The sequence below is a fragment of the Scleropages formosus genome, chromosome 4, assembly GCF_900964775.1.
Source record: "Scleropages formosus chromosome 4, fSclFor1.1, whole genome shotgun sequence".
Classification (NCBI taxonomy): domain Eukaryota; kingdom Metazoa; phylum Chordata; class Actinopteri; order Osteoglossiformes; family Osteoglossidae; genus Scleropages; species Scleropages formosus.
The window spans coordinates 32,055,781-32,082,641 of record NC_041809.1 but is presented as its reverse complement, the minus strand read 5'-3'; the positions used below and the strand labels follow the sequence as shown (position 1 = coordinate 32,082,641).

Genomic DNA, 26,861 nt, shown 5'->3' with positions numbered 1-26,861 from the left:
GAAGTTCCTCTATTTAGAAGACGTTATTGCGGGGACTGTAGTTTTCTGTAGTATAATGTGGTTTTTCGTCTTGTGAAACGTCTTCTTTCTAAGCCTCGCGATTGAATAGTGTTCTGACGGTACGTTTCGTAGGTGTAACCTGCGGCCGAGGACAGTCGATGCAGATGGACAAATGCTAAGGAAACTTCTAGAAGCATAACAATTCCGGAGATACGAACCGAAGTTGTAAGCGCAAAATGCTCGTGTCCAGAGTGATACTGCTTGACCTTCCTGTCATAAGACAAGGAAAGAACTAATGATCTGAATTGTAGTAGCACTCATTTGTACGGCGGCAGGTTACCCATGGTGCCCTGTTGCGCATAACACCCTGTTTCCGGGAGTCGGGAGATCAGTCCCCTCCTGTTATCTTGTTCCGCTTGATTAATTTCATACACCAGGTATAATGTGTTCGATGGGAGTAATTTACCACACGCGATTACTTTTATAGGCCTACGTAAATGTATCAGTTTGGCTGTTTCTCCTTTGGGTTTTTAAGAAAGAAATTGGTTCATCAACACTGGGAGAATAAAACTATGAGCACATTACAGTAATTAATCAGTGAAGTACAGTACAGATGATTTATGAATACTGTAGTTAAGACTGTACAGTATTCCTAAATAAATCAAAGTTAACGTTGTCATTCCCACAACATGTTTAGGATAGACATAGGAGTGAAATAGCATTTCTTCTGGACCATCATGTGAACAACATATGCTATCAATACTGCGAAATTTTGCAGTAATAAGGTGGAAAACTAAAAACACTCTGGGAGAAAGTTCAGCGCTACGTTATTTTCAATAAATAGAAATGTAGATAGGTTTTTGCTGGGGATGTTGGACAAAATAGCAATTCCAGTTGAATTGCTCATGAATAAATAGCGAATGCTCGCTTTTTCGCTCGCTACGCATTTTTTTAAAAAAAAAGTAAATAGAAGGGAATCGTTTAGAAAATTTTTGTAAGCACAAGTGGGCTGCTACACGCCTAGACGGATGCCGACGGAGCCGAACGGTAGGAAATACGGGTCCCCGGCGGAAGCTCGCCCAGCTGATACCCCTGTTGCCGTACTCGGATGCGGCGGGTGTTGTTGGACGTTGTGAGCAAACGTCATACTTTGGATCGGGAAAAGAATGCAGGAAGGTTGTTTGGGACGGCCGTTGTCGCGAGTCGAGGATCACCCGGAGCACGTTTCAGGGAGAGAACTGATAATGCGAACCGTTCCCTGGCCTGCCTTGAAGGTAAGGGTGCGCTAGGGTGCGTTGACGGGGGTTCGGGGGGCGGGGGTGCCGCATCGGTCCCTTCTGGCTTCAGACGCAGGCGAAACGGTGTGGCTTCGCAGTCCCCTAAGGCAGCTCGTCATCAAGTTTCTACCATTGCTATTTTGAGTGTCTTGTAGGCTTCTCAGAAGTGCAGGGTCATGGTAAAGGTATATTTGTGCGAAGGTGGGCTTTGCAGGCTGCCCCGTCTTCTTCCTGGGTTTCCTGCTCGCCAGCAAACGGTGTAAATTGAACCGCCAGCTATCGATATCATGGTGACGTAGGACACGACGGTCCTTGTCGCCTTATACTTTGGTATCATTGAGAAAACGTCCGTGGGGTTCTCTCCGATAGCCTCGGCCGTCGAACGCGTTCTAGGTCTGCGGCCTCAGTCGGGCTCCGACATCTGGGGTCGCCCGAAAACGGTACAGTACGGGTTCTTCTGAAATTGCATCACGGACACGCGAAGCGTTTGCAAGATTATGTAGTCGTAGCGTCTTGGATTGGTACTTTCCACTGTCTGGAATGTAGGTTGTGGTATCAGTGACGTTGGATTTCATCCATGCCTGTACACGGGACTAAATTAGATATCCCTAAATGAACTTTAGCAGCGTCCCATCTGACGTGGTGCCAGGCTTGGCCTCTGCTAGCGTGTGGTTTGACTTTGGGAGAGGCTACAAGTTCCACTTTGTGCGATGTTCTTGGACGCCTCTGGGTGTGTACTTTTTTTTCTTTTTCTATGCTGTCGTGCACTTCATTTACATTTACCAGATTTTCCCGTCACATAAAGCCTGGCTCTACGGTATGTGAAATTTACATTTATTTATTTAGCGGACACTTTTCTCCAAATCGACTTCCAGTGAATTCTACGTGGCGTTGTCAACCCACACACCTTATTCACCGCGGTGACTTACACTGCTAGATACACTACTTACAATGGGTCCCTCATCCATACATCAGTGGAACACGCACACACTCTCTCTGTCACTCATACACTATGGGTGAAGCTGAACAGCTTATCTTTGGACTGTGGGAGGAAACCAGAGCACTTGGAGGAAACCCACACAGGCAGAACATGCAAACTCCACGCAGACTGAGCAGGGATTGAACCCACATCCTCTCGCACCACCCAGGTACTGTGAGTGAGCAGCGCTACTCGCTGCGCCTCCGTGCCACCCGAATCAACAGTCTGACGTGTTTCTGTGACTTGTAACAAATGTTACGCGGCCTGTGTTCCAGTCACCAATTTCTCTACGTGTGCTTTTGCACAGGGTCTTTGTGTTAGGAGTGTGTGGATGACAAATTCTCAAAGATCTGAACGATTTTGACTTGTTCCCCTTTTCTTCATGTATCTGCTTTTTAAAATTTGTCTGTTTCTGCAAACACAGGTTAGCAAGCAGTGCAACCAAACAACTGAAATATGGGACTGGATCCATTTCCACTGCAAGGCAGTTTGTGTCTCGCGTTGTTAGATGTCGGATCAGTAACGACATGTTGAATGCTGCGCGTATTTATGGGCAGCGTTCGGCGCTGTGTTGAAATTTTCGGGGACGTCGTATTCCTAGTTTTAACTGGGCAGCTTGTAGCGTAGTGATTAGAACTGCTGCCTTTGGACCCAAAAGGCCATAGGTTCAAATCCCACCACTGGCCGTAATACCCTTGAGAAAGGTACTTACCCTCAATTATTCCAGTGAAATTACCCAGCTCTATGAAAGGGTAGATAAATGTAAGTAGTTTTTAGTAGTAACATTGTAAGTCACTTTGGAGAAAAGTGTTAAGACAAATGTAAACTGTAATATAGCTGGAAATTAGTACAAATATTAAGTCTTGCAGCATATTTTTGTTTATTTTAGCTCTATCCAACACTTTGACATAACCTAGCCAACAGTTAAATCGAGGTGTTCCTCTATTATACTTTTGATTTTGATGAAAAGGTAAACTGAAAGTAGCCAGATGCTGACGGAACATTTTACATCCTTATCTGATGTATTGGTTGCCATCGGATCGGATTTTGTGGAGATGATTTCTAATTATCTTTATTACTATTAAAGGAGACTCGGTTTAATTATTACTAATTAACATGACGATGATAAATTTGTCCTGCGTCCCACCCACAGTGTACTCTCCCCCCCCCCACATTGTGCTTTTGGGAAAGTTCTAGAATATATTAACCTTGCATAGGATGGGGGGGGGGGGTTGAGAGAAATGGAACAAAGAAATTGTTTACGGTGAATTTTTAATTCATCGCAGCTTTATCTGAAACTTTTAGAGCCTAGCTTGTGAATAAATTGAGGGCCATATCTTATGAAGTTTATATTGATAGTGATGTGGTAATTGGATTTATTGACTTATAAACAGACTTCTTGTAATTTATGCACTCAGCATATTCAGGCAGCAGGAATTTTTCTCTATCGTACAAATTCCAGGTCAAGAGAAGTGCGTTTCGCAACAGATGTAGAGTGTCAGATACGGAGAGAGGCATCAAAAGACTTTCTCTAGTACCCCTGTTCTCAAAGTAGTTACCTATAGAGATGATAGTCAGATGGCAAATACAGATTATCACAGCAGATGGTGTGCAAATTTATGCAAAGCTATGTAACTGTTATGAGATCAGGGAGAATGTGAGTCACAAAGACATGCGATGACACTTCTTCAATTCTATAAGGGATTCAGCAGTTTTGAGGAGAGGGGGAGCTCATTCCACCACATTGGGGTCAAAACTGAGAACCTGTGCGGTTTTGAGTTTGGATCCCTCGTGAGCGGGCTCTCCGAGCGGCCAGAGGTAGAGGAGCGTAGCAGTCTGTTTGGGGTTAAAAGGGTGTGATCATGTCGTTTAGGTATCAGGGTGGTGAGCCATTAACAGTCTTGTATGCTGAAGGCAGAGTCTGGTTTCCTCTTCTTCATTCCTGATAGTGGCATCACAGAGGTGTGCAGCATCTACAACTCACGTTCACGTCCCGATAGTACGCTTGTGGTAAAGCCTGCTGATGGAAACGGAAGGAAGTGCACCGTAGGCTGAGTACTCCGGGGAAGGGCTTCACGCGAAGGCCTACCGAAGCCCGAGCTGCGATTCTTGAGCGAGGCCAGGGTTGGTAAGACAAAGAGCTTGGTTTTGGTGGAGCTGCTGTGGCGCAAATGTTCTGCAGCTTAACGTTAGAGGAAGGTGCTTCTTTGCCTCATGACCTCAAAATGAATCTTAATGAAGATGGACTTCTTTTTAAATAAAGAGGGGAAAAAAAAAAAAAAAAAAGGAGTCAATGTTGCCTGTGTTTCAGTTTGATCATCTGAGCCCTGTGACAAAGTGGCCTTTACTTTTCCTAAGCAGATCCTTTAAATCTTTTTTGTGGTATCTAACAATCTGAACTTTACATTCCTTTATGTAATTTGTTAACGATTCCCATTAGCTTCTGGAGGTTTGACAGCATTTTAAACGCCTCCGCTACGAGCACGGAAAGGCAGAGTCTCGTAGGTCTTTTATTTCAATGCGCCTTGGTAATATTTGTGGTACACGCAGTGGTTAAGGAGGGTCTCTTTGCTGCTGCCGTGACCAGGCACCAGTTATTTGAGTTGGGAGAACATCAGGGAGAGCTATGTGCTGTTTTCCTGCCAAAGAGCTTGGGCTGCTGGTGTTGCATGTGTTGCGAGTCGGCCGTGCTCTCCTCCGCTGAGCCTCGGGAGAGTGAAAGGCTCAGATTTGTTTATGGACCCGAATGGCTTCCACGGGGCAGGTTAAAACCTGCCAGGCCTTTAAGATCATTAGGAACTGCCATTGTGCATCTGCTGCTGGTGAAACAGAAGATACTGTTAGTGCCTCTTATTTAAGCCTCCCCCCCCCTTCGCAATGCAACAAGGTTCTGTTCCTCCTCATCGCCCCGGCTGTTAAATCCACCCTCAGCCTCACGTCCTTCTCGCGGACTTGACAGAGTCTTTTGCTGACGCGCGAGTTTCACACGCAGTCTCGAACCGTTTCCAAGGAGGGGACGCGCCGTCTTTGGGTTTGGGACATTCCTACATGTGATGAACGTTGCGGCCGTTGATCATGTGAGCGCGGAATGCGTGAGTCGCGGCCCGAAACCAAGGAAACGGCGTGCTCAGGAAAGACGTCATCCTGCTTGTGGCTTTAAGGCCGGAGGATTCCTTCGGAGGGGCGGCGTTTCAGTCCCGGCGGATTAGGGAAATCCGTCGGGCTGTCGTTTTCGAAGCGAAACGGTTAAATGGCCTGACGGTTGAGGTGTCCTCCTCTCCCGTGTCAGGTTATACTCTGTGCTGCTGGACTCTGTAAATATTTGATGGATTATCTAACTGGACACACAAAACTTAGCTTTTCGGTGTTGACCTTTAAGACGCGGTCAAGCGTTATCCTTCTCAAATTGTTATGCAAATAAGAGAAAAAGAGAAATAGGAAAGTGATTTGCTAAATACGTTGACATTATGGCGAGAGCGGGTACTGTCGGCTGCCACGGATCAGGAGCGCCGTGCTGCCATTTACCGTGGTTTTTAAAGTTTAAGTCAGGAAAGATGGGAAGCCCTACAGACCTTGTCGGTAGAAATGCTTAGTAGATGTGAACTGTTGGGTTTGCGGGAGTGTGAGATTTGGGAGCGTTTGCGGAGGACGTCGGGTGGTGTCGGAGCGAACGCGAATGCTTCGAAGTGTGGGGAGGGTTAGGGAGAGTCATCATGCCCTACCCCCATGCAAGTATGCCCTTTAGCTGCATCGACACCCTGCTGCTTCCCTCGTGATGGGCAGGGAGTCCTTTCAAGCTCACCTTTGATTTTACTGGAAGAATGTGGGATGTCAGGTAGTGTAACGGTAGAAGCATTGACTTTGCTAGTGTAATTTAATAAAAAATTCTGGGGTTCGAGTCCTGCTTGGGGTGCCTTGCGATGGACTGGCGCCCCGTCCTGGGTGTGTCCCGTACCCTCCAGCCTTGCACCCTGTGTTGCCAGGTTAGGCTCCAGTCCACCGTGACCCTGCTTGGGATAAGTGATTTCGGACTGTGTGTGTGTTTGCTTTCCTTTTTAATGACATGCAAAACCCTTACTGCAAAAGTAATGTTTGGAAATGTAAAATATGCTCTTTCCCATTGACACTAATGTAGAAGACATTAAGTAACCGTCTAAAACAAATATTATTGTGAAACATCTAAGTGCCTAAGACTCTTGCACAGTACTGTACGTCGCTTCGGAGAAAAGCGTTCGCTAAATGAATAAATGTAAGTGTAAGCGAAGAAGCCGGGTTCAAATTCACATTCCTGTAGTACCCGCGCGCAAGGTACTACGCCCGAATCAATAGTAGAAACACTCGGCTATGTAAATGGGTAACTTACTGCAAGTATGTTGGCACACGAAACCTGCGTGGACAGGCGTGATGGTGAAGCGAGTAAAAGTAAAAGTGAAATGTGAAACGTGAATATGGCGCAGCTCTGGGGTCCCGGCGTGCCGCGTAGACGTTTGTCTTCACGGCTCCGTTCGCGCGGAGCCGAGGGGGTATGGAGCGCGCGCGAAGAGCGGGCAGGTGTCGGCTTTCACCCGCAAGGAAGCGTGATTAGGCTATTCTGGTGTCCCGCCACCTAGCGGGGTTTAGCTTTCATATAAGAATTAGACGTCGGGGCCAGTTCGCGACCCAGGAATGCCAGGGCTGGAAAAATACCTGCCGTCACATTTTAAAATAAACCCTCGGATGCGGCCTGCGGACGTCACGGGTCCGCCAGCGAACAAAGAGCGGCTGGGGGCCGAGGGCGGGCGGGTTGGCCGCGATGGTAGATATGCCCCGCCAAAAAGCTTCCCCTCGGTTGCCCCGGCCGTGGCTTCCCGGCCGTCGGGGAGGGAGGGGTGGGGCGGGAGGTCGAGAAAGAGAGGAAACGGGTCCCGCTCGGCAACCACATGGAGACGCGGCTTCGTCCGAGCGGGGTCCGGCGCGGCGCGGTGCTGCCTGGAGGTCACCTGACAGTCTCATGTCGTGCGAATTTAGTTCAGCGCTATTCTTAGGCAGTGCCCGTGACGGGGAGAAGAGGGCACGGGAGAACCAGGAGAGACATGAACAATGATGCCCAGGTACCTGTACCATCGCAGCTGGTGTGTGTGTGTGTGTGTGTGTGTGTGTATATATGTATATATACACATATACATACTGTGCAAGTGCATGTGCTTTCCACACTGGAAAGCCTGTGTTCTTCCATAGGGTCACGTCCCATAAGGGCTTTTTGGCACATCGTACAAAGTGTTTCCACCGAATCTGATGTGTGTTACAGCTTTCGGGTGTGTTACTGTGTTAACTGTCAACGGTGTTGCTTCTGATGCACGGACGTTAAGTCAGGCAGTTGAGGAATGGCTTTGGAGGGGGGAAAGTGTGTGTTTGGATTGATGAAACAAATGTATGTTTCAATGAAAAGTGTAAATATAGCTGAGCAACCTGGGTGCAACCTGGGCACTACCTGCGTGGGACAAAGTGGATGGAAGAGTGGAAGCAAAGCATCTCACAAATGTCCTGCTTTTGTGGGGCGGTTGGTAGCGTAGCGGTTAGACCGGCTTCCTTTGGACCCAAAGGTCGTAGGTTCGAATCCCAGCTCCGGTACCCTTGTGCAAGGTACTTACCCTTAATATCTCCAGTAAAAATTACCCAGTTGTATAAATGGGTAGTTAAATAAATAAGTAGCTCTTTGGAGGAAAGCGTCAGATAAACGTGAACTGCTGCGGAAGGTTGTGAGGACATCAGCTGTACACGTCATGCGAAAAAGCAGCGAGCGTGCTCAAACTTTTGACTGGCACCGTAAGTTTGTAGGTAGAGCGAAATGGAGATCGTGCGGGAGCGTGAAGCGGAGCAGCCGGGTTTCTGCAGCGTCCGTGGCGAGCGCGCGGTTAACGGCGCTGGAGGAACGCGCTGGTTTGGGCTCTTCCAGTAAGTGGAAACCTGAGCTTGGCAGAGAAGCTCTGAAGTCTTGCTGCGTGTCGTTTAGGTTCCCTTTTTCTCTTTTTTGTTTTTTGGTTGCCTCCCCACCGTGGACGTGCTATCCGGTCCATCGCAACAGTTCTGTACGCAGAGAGGTGCCACGAAAACAGGACTCCCCATTTACTCCAGTTTTCCATTCTTCGGGGTCAATGATTAGCCCATCCTTTGGCTTTCCTTGCAAACACACACACGCACACTTTTAGCCATACCTGCTCGTAAGATCTTTGCGACGTGACCTTTATCTTTGCGATACAATCTGCGATATTTTTCTTCCCCCCTTTGCTCACGCTTCTTTTCCTCCCGGGCCGTCCGGACAAAGCGCGCAGACGGACGTGTCGTACGTACGCGACCCGTCGGCGGGCAGCCGGCGGACACGCGCGTCGCACGTCGCCTGCGGTCGAAAAGAATGGCCGCGCCGTTTCGTCTTCCGAAGCGCCGCTCCGCCTTTTTGTCCTCTGAGGTGTAATTGGAGAGGTTCTCCCCGAGAGCGAGGTGAAAACCGTGCTAAGCCAAGCAGCGCCAGTGCTTTCTGTGGCCTTCCTGCCTGCTGGCCGCACTCCTCGCGCTCCTCGCGCGGGCCCGGATCTCTCCGCTCCCGTCTCTCTCGGTGCCTTTCCAGTGTTGGAATTGGTGAGATGCAACTGGTGTGAAAAATACTACATTGTGGATACACTGCTGCACCCCAGCAATACCATGATTTTATGAGTAGCGGCTACAGCCGCTGCCGTTGAACCCGAAGGTCGCAGGTTCGGATCCCACCTCCCGCTGTAGTACCCTTGAGCAAGGTACTTAATCCTAAATTGCTCCAGTAAAATTACCCGGCTGTGTAAATGGGTAAATGAGCGCAAGTAACTTAATGCTATAAGTCACTTTGGAGGACAGTGTCAGACATGTAAATGTTGAATATGAGCAGAAACCCGGAGCAGGAAAATTCGCAGCGACGCATGCGGGGAGGAAAGAAGTGCGATTTGCTTTTAATAATCCGCAATGGCAGTGGGAACTGAGCTCTCTGTTGGTCGGTATAACCTTCTTCCAGCCTCAACAGCTGACTCAGGGTTTAGCGGCAGGGCCGGACCCTCATCTGTCGTGCCATGTATTTTCACAACAGCCCCATGAGCCCAGGTGCCCAGCGTCTGCTCAAAATACCCACCCGGGCGACACGGAGAGCTGGAGTGACTCACGGAATGGGACTTAACTGTTCCCTCTCTCTGCCCGTGCCCTAATCTCCATCCCCCCCCCCCCACGTAAACAGGGGACCCAAGAGATGCACGGTGCCCGACCTCGCTGCTATAAATCACTATAAATAGACCTCTCTCCCTCCCTCCCCCCCACACACACACACACACACACACACACACACACACGCACCCTGGCTCCGGCCCGCACGTGTCAGAGAAACCCCAGGCTCTCGGGCCGCTCGTCAGCCCCCTTCTCTCCTGCTCTCGGACCACGGCTCTCATTCCGGGGAAGGGGCCGGGGGAGGGCGCTTCGCGGGGCCCTGCGGCTCTGTGCGGCGGGTCCTCGCCGGAGAGTCCACCTTTGATATTGCCGAGCGGTAGCGTATTGGGTCGAGCCGCTGCCTTTGGAACCACAGGAGACGGGTTCAAATCCCACCACCTGCTGTAACGTCCTTGGGCAAAGCGCTCGCTGTGAATTTCCCTGGTTTAAGAAAAAACTACTCAGCTCCACAAATGCGTAAATCGTGGTAAGCAGCGTAATCACTACTGTCTTTTTTTTGGGAGAAAAGCATCAGCTGAGCGAGTAAACGTGAGCGCGGTGAAAATGAAACCGCCTGCACCCCAAACGCCAACTTTCAAAATCTCGCAGTGCAGCACGGCGAAGGACGAATACTGGTTGGCGTGCGGCGCGACTGTTGCTCGTGGATGTCGGAATCACGTGAAAATGTGTAAATGGGAGCGTGTCCGGGCCACTCCTGACTCCGCGTACGTGCGTGCGGCTGCTTTTCTTTCAGCTGGCCGTCCCCCGAGCTGGAGCCGAGCCAGATCAGGCTCATCGTGTACCAAGACTGCGAGCGGCGAGGGAGGAATGTCCTCTTCGACTCCAGCAACAAGAGGAGGAGCGCGGAGGAAGGTCCGGCCACGGTGAGCGGTCCTCGCGTCCCCTGACCAGAGACCCCGCGTCCCGAAGCTCCCGGGATTGCGGCGCGCCGGAGGGCCGACCGGTTTTAGCCGGAGGCCCTTATCTCCTGTAATAATAGAATCAGCTGATGCTTGGTGTGTAAGCATTCCTTCACACTCACATGACACGAGTCGCTTTCTCACGTCTCCTGCGGGCTTATCTCCGCGTTGTCATAATACGCACCCAAGTGCGCGGGGCTGCGGAGAGTCTCGGTGCCAGGTGCCCTTAGTGCGTCCGTTCCGTCTGTAAAACGCGGTAAAATGGGTTACACGTTCTTAATCCGGAACCTCAAAAGTTATCGGGGACTCCGCTCGCCCTGCACACCATCTCTTCTTCCCCAGAGCTGCGAAACAGTTCAATGCTGCCTGGCTTTTACTGTATTTTACTGTATCATCTATTTATTTACTGTGTTCTGTTTAAACTGTTTGTTTATTTTTCTACTTTTATACTTAAGTGTCGTGTTTTATATTGTTGTCTAAACTCGGGGAGCACCGCTCTCATTTCGCTCTATTGCACGGCAGTACAATGACGAAGTCTTCGGTTCTGTTCAGTTAATCGGACGTTTGTTTGCGACTCGACCCGAAGGTCTCGTCATAAAATAAATTCCTTGTGGAGGAACGTAGAAAACGCAGCCGATTATTCGTCACGCTCCACAAGAGCCCCTCGGTTGCGTCCTGTAGAATAACGCGATCGGCTGTGGCCCGTGGGGTCTATCTGGCTGCATCACATGACGGGTTTTGGCCGCGGATAATGTTTGTCCCGTCAAAGGGAGGGAGGGAGCGAGCGAGGGAGGGAGGGGTAGAGTGTGTGTGTGTGTGTGTGTGTGTGCGCTCGCGCAGTTCCAGCTCACGAGTTCCTCAGGAAGTCATATGACAAGAGTTCACATGCTTTAGCCTTTGTGTACTCTGTCAGGGTACGGCTAGACTTTTCCCCCTCCCTCCCTGATGCGAGCCATTACCAAACCGAAGAAACGCACGCAGACACTGGCGGGTTCGTGTGTGTGTGTGTGTGTGTGTGTGTGTGTGTGAGAGAGAGAGGGCCCACTAGGGAACACGTGCACAGCGTCCTTCCCTACGCACTTTTTAATAACCCAAACGAAGTGCACAGTAAATCCTGTCATGTCCGAACGTTTAAGCAAAACGTAACATCTTGGAACGTTTTGTCTCCGAAGTATCATCACGTATAACAGGCCGCCGATGAAGAATATATCGATACGTATAAAATGCGCATTGTACACGTGCTGTGTACAATGTGTGTAAAATTGAAAACGGAGTAATGATTCAAATACTGGTCTGTGTCAGGGGGAACCTCCTTAAGCAAAGGCAAACAGGAAGTTGAGACATTACACACACACACACACACACACACACACACACACACGCTGTCAGAAACCGCTGGTCCCAAGAGGGGTTGCAGCGAACCGGAGCCTAACCTGGCAACACAGGATGCAACGCGGGGGAGGGGGGGGGAACGCACCCTGGATGGGGTTGAGAAATTAATGTAGTGTAATGATGTGGAAATGTGATGTTGCGCAGTGCTGTGTGTGTGTGTGTGTGTGTGTGTGTGTGTGTGTGTGTGTGTGTGACACAGCATGCTCTGTGTTACTTTCAGACAAAATACTACACTTGGGCTGTTAGTGCAACGTCCCAATGTGTCTAGTGTGGTGTTGAAGGTGAGGAGAGGGTCCCTTGGAGGAGTGCGCTGCGTGACGTGGCGTGCTGGGGGTTCGAGAGCTTGGTGACACAGGGAAGAGGTCGGGGACGGGGGCCCTGCTGACAGCTGTGCTCTGTACAGAAGCAGTGCGGCGAGGTGCAGGCCAGGGCGTTCGGGCGCTGCTGCCGGCTGAAGCCCACAGGGGGCAGCTCCAGCTCCCTGGACAGTTCGTCGTCATCCGCCTCGGAGCCACGGGAACAGGGGCCGCGTTTCCAGGTGAGGAGGCGCTCTCTCTGTCTCGCACACATGCACACGCAAAGTGCCAGTCTCGCCAGCCTTTCTCCCAGGGATACAGACCCAAAGACACAGTTGTACCTGACTTGCTGCCCTCTTTCCCCTTGTCTGATGTCACGCACGTGCACGTAGTACAAGTGACAAGTCTGAGAAATACGCCGGAAATTAACAGTCAAAGTTAACAAGTTTGATGAAGACGAGAGCTGCCACATCCGCATTCCCAGCTCTGCAGCGGTTCCATAGACGCAGCAGAGAGACGCTTTGCTTCCGTACCCAAACTTTTGATCCGTTCCTTTTGCACGCAGACGCATCGTATTAAATCCGCTCTGACAGTCTTCGCCGTCTCTCCCAGGGCTCCCGCTGCTCTTCGGACGCCAACATGCTGGGGGAGATGATGTTTGGCTCGGTGGCCATGAGCTACAAGGGCTCCACGCTGAAAATCCATCAGATTCGGTGAGGGCGTACGATGACGAGTAAAAGCGAGCGTTCCCGCTGCGATGCCCCGACCTTGAAAGGCTCCGGAGCTGCGTCGACACGGCCGCTGCGCGCGCCAGCAGTAGCACGTGTTGCTTATTGTGTCTGTGTGCGCAGGTCTCCGCCCCAGCTGATGCTGAGCAAAGTGTTCACGGCCCGCACAGGAAGCAGCGTTTACGGCAGCCTAAACACGTGAGTTCCGTCATCCCCCGTTCGCGCTCATCTTCATCGCACCCAAACGAGGCATTCTTCGGCATTCGACGGCAGCGTTTGCATGTCACACACTTTGGTTTTTCAGATGACTCACATAATTTGCATTCATATTCATTCTTTTGACCCCTCTCTCCAAAGCAGCTTACAAAGTTAAGGTATTTACAGTTATTTACCCATGTATACATTTACTGGAGCAATTTAGGGCAAGTACCTTGCTCAAGGGCACTACAGCTGGAGGTGGGATTCAAACCTGCAACCTTTGGGTCCAAAGGCAGCAGGTCTAACCACTACGCCACCAGCTGTCCACTTGCAGAATCTGTTTGCCGCCCCAGTTTTTTTTTTTTTTTTTTTTTTTTTTTTTTTTTTTGGCACTAGACCCACCCAGTTTTCCTTAATCTGCGCATTCAGCGCTCTGCTCGGGTTCGACGGGACGCTAGCGGCTCTGCTTTATCTTCTAACTTTGACTTTTTCCACAGGTTGCAAGACAGCCTCGAGTTCATCAATCAAGACACTACGCTTAAACCAGATCAAAACACTGTGGTGAACTGCTTCCTCGAGAACATCGGTAAGCGGGAGCGTACGCGTGCGAAAGCGCGGGCTGGCGTGCGTCCTGCACGTACTTTAGTATCGCGTAGCCTCCGAATCCCGCTCCTGCCGTGAAGCGCGGACTTTGTCAAAGATGCAAAGAAACCGTTTCCTTCGAATCGTTTCGTCTTAACCACGAATTATCGAAAATGTCTCTAGAGCAAGAGGATGTCGATATTGTCTTTGTTCGTTTAAATATTTGTTTACTGTCAGGTGCACAACAGTTTTAGTGGCGTATCTTTTCATATGTCGCCGTTACCACTTTTAGTCTGTTTGCATTGTGTCTGCGTGGAAATCTCGAATGTACGTGTAAATGATATCCCTAGTCCGTGTGCGTATCCGTGGTGTTTCTCTTGTCTTCTAACATCCATTTCGAGGTGTCAAAACACAGCAGATTTTATTTGCCGAGTGTTTTCAATTTGCACGCAAACGTGCGCACTTTTTTTTTTTTTTTTTCCCCCCCCCCCCCCTTCAAAATGCACAACTGTTAATCGTGCACCAAATTTTTGTCCTTACGAAAGACTCGGCAAAGAAATCCCCTCCGTTTTGACTTCTTTTGGGGAAACTATATCCCTCGGTAAGATGTATCGAGTGCAGCACTTACTTATTTTTGTTAAATTTCCATACCGGGATGGTATTTTGCGAAACGAGGAGGCAATCTCGTGCACCGTGTCTCGCTCGAGGGATCGCAGTTTGTGGAGCGAAGACCATGGTAAAGCCCAGTGAATTTGTTACGTTTCTGTCTCCGTGTTCCCTCGGTCTCCTGTGTTGGGAGCTCATCGGGCGCAGAGACGTCCCGCTTCACTAACCCGCTCCGTGTGTTCTGTTTTTTTTTTTTTTTTTTTTTGTTTCTTCTCCTTGTTTTGTTGCGTCCCGCTGTGCAGGTCTCTCTCAGCTCTGCAGCCCCCGGCGGGCTTTCTCTGAGCAGGGCCCTCTCCGTATGATCAAGAGCGCCTCTTTCTTTTCAGGTTTGCCGTGTGCTCTGTGTGCCACTGTGTCTTTTGTGATGCTAGAGAGGACGTGCCGATGCATGCGCGGTTTTTGGAACACCCCCCCCACCCACAACCCCCGCATGATCGGCTGTGGCCCCTCCCCTTGCTCTCACGTTGTCGCCCCTCGCCCACCTCCCTCCCCACCCCGAGCGGCAGCGAAACCTTCCCCTCCGATACGGTTTGTGATCCGGGTGGTGATTTCCTTAAAAATAGCCTGCATAGACTCCTTCGCCCCCCGTGGGCTGGCAGATTATGCAGCTCTCCAGTTATGTAATAGCGGAACGTCGGTAACTCGCATGCCGCCACCAGCCAGCACAGATATATTACAGCAAAGCTTGTGTTGATTTGGTCGTAACTCATTTCAACAGGCCGCAGTAATATTGCGGCGCTGCGGCTCAAAACTTGGTTATGGGCTTTGCATGCTTTCTATAAATCAAACGTTATAACTCTTTCAAAACTTTTTGTTCATGTCCCATTTCCCACTTACGTATAGCTGGTGGGGGAAGGGTTAGAGCTGTTGCCTTTTTCACCCAAAGGTTACAGGTTCAAATTCCACCCCTAGCTTTAGTACCCTTGAGCAAGGTACTTACCCTAAATTGCTCCAGTAAAATTACCCAGCTGTATAAATGGGTAAATTATTGCAAGTAGCTTAACATCGCAAGTCGCTTTGGAGAGAAGCGTCAGATAAGTGAATAAATGTAAATCAGTACATAAATTAATATGTAAGCAAGTGCTGAAGTGACCTCTCTGAAGTCCAGAGGAAGTTCACTGTACCACACTGCAATCAGCTGTTTCTGCTTAGGCTTTTGTCTCTGGGGTTGCAGCGCACCGTAGGAAATGACCATGGGTGTGTGTACCCCACAGAGATGGGTGTGCTGGGAGCCCTGTGAGCCACCTCTGCTTGCGGTGTGTGTGTGTGTGTGTGTGTGCGTGCGTGCACCCACCCACCCAGTGGCGATGGAGCACGGTGTCTTTCTCTGACGCTGCGTTCCCTCCATCTCAGGGCCCAGCAATCCTATGGACATGCCTGGCAGGGGACTCTATGACGAGAGGGACAGCAGAATCGCCAGATCAGGTAAACCTTGGCCTTTTTTTTTTTTTTTTTTTTTTTTTTTTTAAAAAAAGCGTAATGACTTCTGTCTCTCTTCATTCCTTTTGGGAAATGTCTTTTCACTAAGCTCTCTTCCCTGTTGTAACCCTTCTGTTGGACAGCAGGTGGTGTAGCGGTTAAGGACATAGATTTACGAATTGAACGTTGCTGGTTTGTGCCCCATTCCCTGCTACTGCTGTAGTCCCTATGAGCAAGGTACTTATCCACATTTGCCACAGTAAAAATGCCCTGTTCCGTAAACGGGTCAAATACAGTAAGCTGGTTTGGACGAGAGCATCAGCAAGGCAACAAATTAATAATGATAATTGTCATTAACATAGTTATTGTGAACCGACCTTTGACTTTTGTGACCGGCAGCCGCTTTCCAGTTCGCATGAGGTTCACCTAAATTTCTCCATGTCGCTGGTTATTCGGAACGGTGGCTGTACGAGCGCTTGGATTAAGGAAGCCTAGGAGTTAACCCACTTAAGTCATGAAGGATTTGGATTTGCCGTGAACCTGTGGACGCTAAACGGCTTAACGAAAAAAGGACGGAAACATTTCCCTCGTAGGTCACGGTCCTCCTTGGGGGGGGGGTCGAAGGAAGTGTCCCTGCATCCGAGAGGCAACGTAAATGGGTTGCAGTAGTAGTAATAATAATAATGATCATAACTGGACCATTTGGCATTTCGGTAGCTACTTGAGGACGTGATAAGGCGCACTGTACGCCACTTATACCGCCTCCTGGAAAATGTTGTGCAATGGAAGCTGCCCTCCTGGTATCGGAGGCATGACAGGAATCTCGTTTTCAATCTAACGCATCACATGCGGCCGCTTAAATATAGAAGCTCCCTGGCCACCATGGCAGCCCAAAGCGAAGTTCTAATTCGGTCTCCGCCTCTTCCCCCTTCATCAGTCCTCAGCGGCGCATGCGAACGTCTTTAATAAAGGCTCCCTTTATGCGCAGCAAGCCGATGGTACGGCGTGCCTCGATGGGCAGGTCGGCCCCCTTATAAAAAAGCGCGGGGCGGAAGGACTGCTGTTAAATATCCTTGGAGCGGAGAGCGGAGTTAGCGGTTGGTGGGTGTGTACGTGGTCAGTTTGTCACCCTGAACTGAGTAACGGTCCCGATTCGTGCGCGGTCTCCCACCCCTCCGCTGTCCTCCTCCTCGCTCCTCTTTCTCCGTCTCCCTCTCTGCCCTGACTCACTTCCTTATGCCTCCTCTCTTTCTACACATCTGGGTGTAATTCGTTCGCTTCACCGATCTGCGGCTCTTTAATGCCATCATCCGCACCCCCCGACCCCTTTCTCCCGGTCCCTCCCAGTTCTTCCGTGCTAAGACGCACTCTCTCCCCCTCTGTCTCGGCAGCGTCTCTCAGCAGCCTGCTGATCACCCCGTTCCCGTCGCCTGGCTCCTCCCTCACCAGCAGCTGTGCCAGCAGTTACCAGCGTCGCTGGCTGCGCAGCCAGACCACCAGCCTGGAGAACGGGGTCTTCCCGAGATGGTGCGCATTGAAACAATGCATCCCTGTTACTGTCTCCGCCCCCTTTTCCATCCACAGGGTCTTGTACCATCCAGGATGGTTTTTTTTTTTTTTCCCCATTTTTTTTTGCCTTTCAAACTTTTACTTTCCCCTTTAACTGATTCGAATATACTGTAGTTATGGAGCAAACTGGAGAATTGAATTTATCCTGAATAAATACTAAATTCCCCCCCCTCCTGGGATCAATAAAGTGTTTGTCTATCTTACCTATGTATATCTCAGTTTATCCAAATGTCCCAATGAAGCTGGTTTCTATGTTTCCAGCCCAGACTGAGCTGCTCCATGAGCCTGACTGGCATTGTTTTCTCCTTCATGACACCATTTCAATAATCGCAGAGTGCTTAGTTTTTCAGAAAGCGAAGAAGCGACGTAGGGCGTAGTCGCTGGCTCTGTCAGCGGGCTGAGAAACGGCCCGGCCGCGGCGCGACCGAGCCGCTCACCGCTCGCGCTCATCCACACGCAGGTTGATGGAGGAGAGCTTCAACATGTCCGACGACAGCGGTGGGCCCGGCCTGGGGGTCGCCAGGAAGAAGAAGATTGCCATCGGCGTCATCTTCCAGCTCTCGCAGGACGAGGAGGAAAGCGGCAGGTTCCAGGACTTCTTCTTCTCCCACTTTCCGCTCTTTGAGAGCCACATGAACAAATTGAAGAGCGCCATCGAACAGGTGTGTGCGCTTTCTCGGCTCAAACGGGAATTACCTGCTTAATTACGTCGAGTCAGTCCGTGAGGTGTATGAGATTTGTGTGTGCGAGAAGCTCTCACTCCGTGTGCCTTTGTTCGGTCGCAAGGCCATGAAAATGAGCCGGAGATCAGCCGACGCGAGCCAGAGGGCATTGGCTTACAACCGAATTTTAGACGGGCTCAGCGAATTCAGGTAAGCTCGTGTGCACCTCCTCGTTTACTCATAATTGTTTCATTAAGGAACGCAAATCCTCCCCTCCATGTTGTGCCCTTTCATGTCAAACATCGGAGAGTTGTTTCCATTCACAAATTCAAGCATTTGAGCAAATAGGTAAATTGATTACAGGATGGGCATCGTTGAGCCCCATCGCACGTCATCAGCAGCCTTGTTGTGAGCCGTTCCGGGCATGGAAGTTCATTTCTTTCCACGCTATCAAAGGCCTGGAGGGGGGTTCCGGCATTGGGCAGGCCCACTGTAACAACAGTAGAGATGCCGCCACCTGTCCTTGGCATCTGCCCCTTGGGAGCTGCGCATGCTGGGAGCCTTGTGGCAGAGTGCGTGCGGGGTGCCGCATTTCCCAGCACCACGGGCCACATGCGTGCGGCGGAGGCTTCCCATCGCTGCAGTCATGTGTCCGTTGGCTGGCTGCCACGGCAACTCGACTCCCCTCCGAAGGGAACACTATCTCTCGCAGACAGTGTCAGGCCTACCAGAATAGTAAATAATATTTCAGTGCCATCAGCGAGAATGTGATTACATAGGACAAACATGTATTCTTTTACATCTTACCTTTGGCTAAATATAATTGCCACATAATTTGTTAGCCAGTAGCCTTTTTGGATGGCGGAATGTGCTGGAATGAGTAGGAGGATCATTTTGTCGGATGCCGCCAAAGTGTGCACGTGTGAGAGAGAGAGAGAGAGAGAGAGTATGTATTTGTTTGCGAGCACTTAAGGAAAGAAAGAGTCTCCTTCTCGGGAGGTGATTTCGTAGACTCCAGTATAAAGTTCACCTGAACAGCTGCTCACAAAGTGTAAGTCTAGACGGCGTTCTGGCTCGTCCTCAGCGTCCGTCCCGTTGCGGGCGTCTCGCGTGACACCGGCAGCCCGTGGCTCAGGGAGCTTTTTATAGGGCAGCGATCGAGTGAAAAGGTTGTCTTCCGAGAGTCATTTCCAGAGATTTTTGCTTTTAGATGCCTGTGTCTCGATCGCCAGGTGGTCAGTCAGTAGAGTCCTCCCAGGAGGGGCTTCAAGCAACGTTCTTAACATGAACGCGCCGAGCGTGCTGCTCAGCAGATGGGGTAAAGAGCTGCTCGGAGGATGCGATCGTCGCCCTACCCGAGTCGGCCCTGGAGCCACGCAAAACGGAGCGCTGAGATTGCGTGCGTAAAGAAAGCAGGAAACCACCATGTTAACTGAAGCAGGTGGCGTGGCGGTTAGAGCCAGTGCCTTGTCACTGAGGGGCCCAGGAGCGACTCCTCACTCTCACTGCTGGACCCTTGATGAAGGTCCTCGCCCTGAATTGGTGCAGTTAAGAAAAAAAAAATTGAGTGGCTTAGTGTACAAACATGAAATTGCTGGTCGCATTAGAGAAACGTGTCATCTCAGTAAAGAGATCCAAGTGTTACATCGGTGAGCTCTGTCTCAGTGTTTAGCGTACAAGTACTTTGCAATTGTTATGAAGGCCTCTCCAGAGTTGCGCAACAAATTTTACTTCGTACATAAGCTACCTACGTTCTTGCGTGCAAACAAGATGTTGGCTTTGAAAGAAAAGCTCGTGACCTCAGCGGTTGATCATCACATCGAGACAGTAGATGCGGTGTGTGTGTGTGTGTGTGTGTGTGTGTGTGTGTGTGTTTTATATCCATGACGCGATGGCACAACCATCGAGTCCTGGTACGAATCCCTGCCTCTTGTCACCTTCCCCGTCGTCTCTTTTGGCAGCACCCCCCTAAGCAGCCGGTGCTTCGTTGGTTCAGCGTGACTCATTTGGGTATGCACATCCTCCCGGATCGCAGAATGATGTCACCCTGCATTTTGTGGATGTGATAATATGGTCCAAACACAGTCAAGAGTGAGTTAGATCTTCGCGCCATGGGGTTTTTTTTTTTTTAAACAGCCGCTTTCTTTATGAGACCTCAATCGTGCAGATAGCTGAGGCATATTGTCCTGGTCAACTTCAGTGCCCGTGTTTGTTGTCAAAGCAACTAGTTCACATTTCTAGCAGTAATTATAAATGTAAATGGGAAAACCCTTTGCATGTGACTCAAGTTTCCAACAGGGGTTCTTGTTTTGGTAGCGTCACGAGGATCCCCTGGGTTCCAAGGAAGTGTCTGAATGACAGAGATGATTAATGTCATTAACTCACTTATTACTGACCTGATGGGTTCGGACTTGAGTCCTGAAGCATGATTTCTACAACTTTTAACGGTCGCTTGAGATTTCGGTGAACGGTCCACCCTGTGCCTAGCTTGTGTTGGCAGGTTCTGAGGTTTCCGTCTACTGCGCTCCTCATCGGCGCGAAGAGCTGCAAATGTGCCTGCTGTAGGAGTGGGGAGGGATCGCGAGACCCTGAAATGTCATTGTTACCCTTTCGGTCCCCCACGTTCTCTTTGAACATCTGTAGAACTTTGCCCTTCTTGTTCGCCAAGAAACAAGACTGGTGTTGTTCCCCTCCGACTGCAGGACGACCATCTGCAACCTTTACACCATGCCACGCATCAGCGAGCCCGTGTGGCTGACCATGATGTCCGGGACGCCGGAGAAGAACCAGCTCTGTTGTCGGTTCATGAAGGAGTTCTTCCTCCTCGTAGAGCAGGCCTCAAAGAACCAGTTGAGTGAATCAGTGAGGAAACTCCTTTAAGGGAGGGAGGAAAAAGGGTTCATTGTAATGCTCGGCGGGGTCAGTTTCACAGTCTGACTGCGGTCGGAATCATTTTATCAGCTTCTTCGTGTTTGAAAATGTCATCTGAGTGGAGATTTCCATAACAGGCTAGACATGTCATTTCTCTTTTTTTCTGTTATGTTGAGTTGCTTAGTAGCACTAGCCTACAGGTTACCCCCGGAGAGTGTAAGACTGTGGTTTCACTGTGTCCAGGTTCCTTCCAGCCCTCCTCACTGCTGTCCTCACCAATCATCTGGCATGGGTCCCCACAGTGATGCCCAATGGACAGCCGCCCATCAAGATCTTCCTGGAGAAGCACTCATCCAAGAGCGTGGACATGTTGGCCAAGACACACCCCTACAATCCTTTGTGGGCACAACTTGGTACTGGAGATACTGCTTCTTAGCCCTTTTCCATAGTGTTTCAGTAGCTGATATAATGGGACAGCTGGTAGCATAGTGGTTAGAGCTGCTGCCGTTGGATTCAAAGGTTGCAGGTTTGAGTCTTGCTTCCAGCTGTAGTATCATTGAGGAAGGTACTCAGCCTAAAAAATTTGCTCCAGTTTAAAAAAAGAGGGGAAAAAAACAGCTGTATAAATAGGTAAATAATTGTAAGTAGCTTAAGACTAAGTTGCTTTGGAGAAAAGCATCAGCTAGATTCCCTAATGTAAATGTAAAGTAAATACCTATCTTGAAGTTCATCTGACATCTACGGAACACAAAGCATCACAACCTGACTTTCTCCCCTATAATTCGTAGCATAAGTTTTTTGCAATTTTTTTTTATTCTGAAATCAGGACGATAACCAGGTTTTTTAACCTTTCCCCTTGATTATGATAAGTTCAGAAGTCCATTAAAGTGACAACCGGCCTAACCCGTTTTCACTTTTTTTCTTAATGTGTTTCGAACAGTACGCTTCCCATCGGTCCGTTTAAATCTCAAATACGTGCACTCGGTGTAAGAAATACGAGATGCAGCTGGATGAACGCGCTTCTCTTTGTGGCCACACCTAAGTACCACATGACAGTGGTGAGTGAGCAGGAAAAGGAGAGGCCCTACATCTCTACATAAAGATGTATATTCATTTCAATGTGCAGCAGAATTGTCACGTTATATAGTATGACAAAGATTAGATGCTAGGAAGTGATGATTAAGTATAGGAATGATGAGCACAACTGCAGCAGCTTGAACTCTGCAGCTGTGAAGAAGTGTGTGTTTGTAGGGCTACGTATTGCGACATTGGCGGATTGTGGCGCGTTTGAAAACAGTTAAAATCCTCCCAAATTGTGTTGTCATGTGGTGGTGATGATGATGACGATGATGGTAAAGGTGAAAAGCCTTGTCGCAGTTTGCGCCAGTGTGAGGTGACGGTGGTGCGTAACGTTGCAGGCGATCTGTACGGTGCGATCGGCTCCCCCGTGCGCCTCTCCAGAACCGTGGTGGTGGGCCGGCGACAGGAGCTGGTGCAGCGTCTGCTCTACTTCCTCACCTACTTCCTTCGCTGCTCGGAGCTGCTGGAGACGCACCTGCTGGAGAGCGCCGAGGACGAGGCCATCGTTATGCCGGGCTCGCTCATCACCACCTCTCTGCGCCGGGGCGAGGTGGAGGAGTCCGAGTACGTGCTGGTCACCGTGCACCAGCCTCACGGCGACTACCCGCCCCCCCCGCCGCCGCCACCGCCGCCGCCCCCTGCTGAGCCAGAGGATGAGCCCACGCCACCTGCCTGCTGCCAGGATGAGGACAGCGGAGATGACGCCCCGCTCTGCAGGGAGAAAGTCGGCCTCTGCCCGGAGACGAGGCTGGAGACTGTGGTGGGCGTCGGGTCTGCGTCGCCGCGCGAGCTGGTGGTGGCGCCCGGCGTGGGCATGGAAGATGCCGTTGATGAGGAAGACCTGAGCGCAGAGAAGCTGCCGGTGAAAATGTTCCGCTCCTCTGGAATACCCCTGGAGAAGAAGCCCCCCGACAAGACCCCGGTCGAGGGGCTCGCCGGCGGCAAAGTGACCTTCCTCATCGGGGATTCCATGTCGCCGGACTCGGACACCGAGAGCCGGAGGCGAAAGGTGGACGATCAAATACGGAAGCACAGGAGGCATCTGAAGGAAAAGCAGCAGCAGCAGCAGCAGCAGGGCTGCACCGTGCAACACTGCGAGCCCAAGAAGGCATCAGAGGACCAAAGCAGCACCGGCGAGGGTAAGATGCCGCTCTTGCATGTGTCCAGCAAAGCGCTGCAGTGGGGATCCTCCCAGGAGGAGTGCATGGACCTGTTTGATGAGTACTTTAGTGACGAAAACCCCGTGGAGACCAGGACAATCGATGACGTGCCGGAAGCGCAGCGGCCGCGCGGCACGAACAGAGCGAAGGAGAAGGCGACGGAGGCGGCGCCGCGGCGCGAGGACGCTGGACGGGTCGCGGCCGCCGAGAGCCGCTGCACGAGCTGTTCCGCCGAGCTGGGCAGAGCGATTGTGATCTCTGTCACTGTCCCCCAAGGGGACCAGGGGCACCTGAAGAAAGCGAGCCCCCCGAACGAGTGGGAGATCCCGCGGAACGAGAGCTCCGATAGCGCCTTGGGGGACAGTGAGAGCGAAGAAGCCGCGCAGGAGCTCCACCGCCACGAGGGCGCGTACTACGGGGAGGAGCAGGAGGAATGGATGGACGAGGTGGAAGTGCCCTTCCCAGGGTGGGTTCGAGCGGCTCGCATGTTGATAATGTACAGTAATGTATTGTAATGTGCGGTGGCATGAGGAGAACAAAGACAGACTTGTAACCTTAAGGTTGCTGGTTCACATCCCCCCTTAATAGGTACTGAATCTGTGCTACTCCATAAATATACCGTGTTTAACCATAGAAATGAGTAAAAAGTCACGTTGGATAAAGCAAAAACTGAGCTATGAAGTGACAGTACCAGCGAGTTTGGTGCGAAAACTGAGCAACGTGTAGAATTTCCATTTGAGCCACAAACTCACTTTATTCACTTGCGTCTCTGTGCCTTCAGGTCAAAGCTGGTGGAGAATTTCTCCAAGCCCAGCATCGCCAACTTTGGGAGGTCCCTGTTCGGAGGCTACTGTCCGACGTACGTCCCCGACTTCGTTCTGCACGGGATGCCGAACGACGAGAGGCTCAAGCAGTGCCTCGTGACAGACTTGGCTCATGCCGTACAGGTACCCGTGAGATACGTCTCTGTGTTCTTCCTTCCTTTTTTTATTTATAGGTCAAAGGCTGTGTTTTAAATTTTTATTTTTTATTTTAAAAAATCCACCTTTCCACAGCATCCAGTGCTGGATGAGCCCATCGCCGAGGCGGTCTGCATTATAGCGGACACAGACAAGTGGACTGTGCAGGTGGCCAGCAGCCAGAGGCGCGCCATGGACAATAAGCTGGGCAAGGAGGTCCTCGTGTCCAACTTGGTGTCCAACCTGCTTCATTCCACCCACCAGCTGTATAAGCTGAACGTTTCCCCAAACTTCGTAAGTTCACCGCGACGGACCCGGGATGGGGAGGACTTTGAATACCTGGGTTATTAATCCGGATTAATATGCACATTAGTTTAAATTTTGCTGAATTTGGGGGAAAGAAAGATGCTGCAGGTATAAAGGAGCATGTGGTGATGTTGAACGGTGGGGGACGAGGGGGAATCCGACACGTAACTTTTGACTTGCCTAAGTGGTTGAAGAGCGGTCTATTTGTGTAAGTCGAGGGGTGTCTGTAAAATGTAACGCACACGCACTGAACTAAAATACGGTACAAGGGCGCCCCTCAAGTGAGCCGTGGTGTGTGTCGCCCCCTACTGTTTAACTGTAAGGTGCCGCTGGAGTTCTCAAGTTGGAGTTTGTCGGACCTCCCTGTTGGCTTCGAACGCGCAACTTCAAAAGAAGTCACTTCCAATGAACTCTGTGTAGTGTTATTAGCCCGTGGGTTAATAACACTACATAGAGTTCATTGGAAGTCACTTTGGAGAAAAGCGTCTGCTAAATAAATAAATGTAAAAATGTAAAAAGTGTGCGTGCTCTCTCTCCGCAGTGCATAATGCACCTTGAGGACCGGCTGCAAGAGCTCTATTTCAAGAGTAAAATGCTGGCAGAGTACTTGAAGGGTCAAACCAGAGTTCATGTCAAGGAGCTGGGGATGGTTTTGGGGTAAGAATGGTCCGGAACACTTTCCTTTGCTAAGCCGCTGGCTCCTCTGTTTTAGTTTTGAATGAAAATTAATTGGTTGTTTTCACAATTTAATCAGTACAGATGTAGCAAGTATTTGTGGGCACAAAAAGCATCTTACGTGCATGGATAGTAAATGTAGCTTTTTTTTTTTTTTTTTTTTTTTTTGCTCCTTTCCAAAAAACCGAACTTGAACTCAATTAAAAGTCTCAAACTGCTCGTGTTTTGAACCAGCAGTTTGCCGTCCTGGTTTAATGTAAATGTTTAGTTTGTGTTGCGTTGAAAAATACGTTCGTCTCTGCTGTTAGGAGACGTATTGAGAGGATGTGTGTTTCTTCAACTTCCCCAGGATCGAATCCAGCGACCTGCCGCTGTTGGCAGCGGTCGCGAGCACCCACTCGCCGTACGTGGCGCAGATCCTGCTCTAGACGGCCGCGAGCCGTCGGCACAATCGAGTCTGGAACCAGAGGACTGGCGAGAACGCAGCGCTGGTGCAGACTAGGCACGTCCGGCCCGGCCCGACTCGGCGCCGTAAGGCCGTAGGGAGTCCCGCGGTCCTCGCCGCACTTGTTGGACCCCTGGGCCGGCCCCGGACTGGCAGCCTTGACGGTGGCCAAAGCGAGGCAGGACGAATAAGCACGCCAAGGGAGAGGAAGTGGCCCGAAAGAAGGACGCCGTGGTTGTCGCTCGCTGTCTAAATCTGCAGAGACTGGAGATCAGTGGAAATACTTTCCCAAAGGAGGAGACTGTTGTCCATGTTTTTTGTTTCTTTTTTCTCAGTTTTACCTTGCATACAAAGCATACTTTTACTCTCCTATATAAAATTCGTCTATCTTCTTTTTTCGTTAAGACTGATACGCCAGGCAGGAAATGCAAACCATACTTTTCTTACCACGCAAAGAGCACACGTATAGGAAAGAAAGGAAATACTTGCCACTTTGAGAAATCCTGTTTGTGTTCAATTCAAACTTATGACGCAGTCCAGGAAAGTGTTGTGTATATAACAAGTTCTGATGAAATAGGGAGAAAGGAAAACGTAGTGCCAGTGATCACTTTGACACCATTCATGTGCACCATTGTCACAGGTACAATCTACCTCATACCTCCAGCTGAAGTTCGTCCCCTTCGTTATTAGCTGTGTTTGCCTGCTTCAAAGGGAACTTGTTTCTCATTCATAAAACACACTCATGTTCATAAGGAACAAATAAAACGCAGTGTTGTTCTCTGCTGAAAAAGCTACTTTCTCTCTCTCACCTGTTGTGAGTCTGAACGGTACGTAATTTCAGGTCGACGACGGATAATGTTTGTAAAATTTTTCAGACGATGATTTCTGAACTTATTACATTGTCACTTACACTATGTTTACTGTTTGGATGCATGCTTTTAAGGAAACTATTGAATATACCAGCTAACAATAACATTGTTATTTCTTTGTTCCAGCTTCAAGGGGAAATTTAAAAAAAAAAAAAAAAAATCTGTGATTTTCATTAATTTGAAGCACATTTTTTTTCAGTTTATGACAATGAAACACAGTAAAGGGCAGTTTTAAATGAGATTTATTTTTACAGATATTTACAGCTCTTTCTACTGTTGCATAAATACATTCTTTGAATTTCACTGTTGTCTGAAAGTAGTGTCGTGTGTCTTGAGTCTTAATTGACATGAGGCATGAAAGAATATTACTAAAAAAGGAGTATTGCTGGCTGAAAGGATACAGCTCGACAATTCTTAACAATTGCAGGAATTATGCCTTTTTGTAAAATGTCCGATTTGTTTTTCTTAAGTATATATTACTACGTATGTACTAAGGTAATATTTATATTTATAGTCACATTTAAATTAAGTATGATGTGTAACGATTTGTCAGTTGTATGTTTTGTTTTTTTTTTTTTTTCTCCCTTTGTACATACGGTCTTTTA

At 49.7% G+C, this 26,861-nt stretch overlaps 1 protein-coding gene across 7 annotated transcripts in view; it reads left to right on the top strand.

Moving 5' to 3' along the window:
- Positions 1-26,387, top strand: part of fnip1 (folliculin interacting protein 1) — a 29,438-nt gene extending 3,051 nt beyond the window's left edge. The window contains exons 1-19 of one of the 7 annotated variants that reach the window (XM_029250912.1): positions 7,916-8,190; positions 10,214-10,343; positions 12,175-12,309; positions 12,680-12,780; positions 12,919-12,993; positions 13,491-13,579; positions 14,484-14,567; positions 15,595-15,666; positions 17,052-17,187; positions 17,690-17,891; positions 18,016-18,101; positions 20,594-20,740; positions 21,006-21,175; positions 22,181-22,981; positions 23,279-23,468; positions 23,784-23,949; positions 24,058-24,255; positions 24,809-24,924; positions 25,292-26,387. In XM_029250912.1, coding sequence (XP_029106745.1) covers positions 8,084-8,190; positions 10,214-10,343; positions 12,175-12,309; positions 12,680-12,780; positions 12,919-12,993; positions 13,491-13,579; positions 14,484-14,567; positions 15,595-15,666; positions 17,052-17,187; positions 17,690-17,891; positions 18,016-18,101; positions 20,594-20,740; positions 21,006-21,175; positions 22,181-22,981; positions 23,279-23,468; positions 23,784-23,949; positions 24,058-24,255; positions 24,809-24,924; positions 25,292-25,370 — 3,084 coding nt within the window. In that variant the 5' untranslated portion in view covers positions 7,916-8,083 and the 3' untranslated portion in view covers positions 25,371-26,387. Of the gene's footprint in view, positions 1-6,457; positions 7,347-7,915; positions 8,191-9,068; positions 9,947-10,213; positions 10,344-12,174; positions 12,310-12,679; positions 12,781-12,918; positions 12,994-13,490; positions 13,580-14,483; positions 14,568-15,594; positions 15,667-17,051; positions 17,188-17,689; positions 17,892-18,015; positions 18,102-20,593; positions 20,741-21,005; positions 21,176-22,180; positions 23,469-23,783; positions 23,950-24,057; positions 24,256-24,808; positions 24,925-25,291 lie in introns of those variants that run through there. The other 6 variants (XM_029250911.1, XM_029250907.1, XM_029250906.1 and 3 more) reach the window with 6 other exon arrangements.
- Positions 26,388-26,861: the final 474 nt, after the last annotated feature.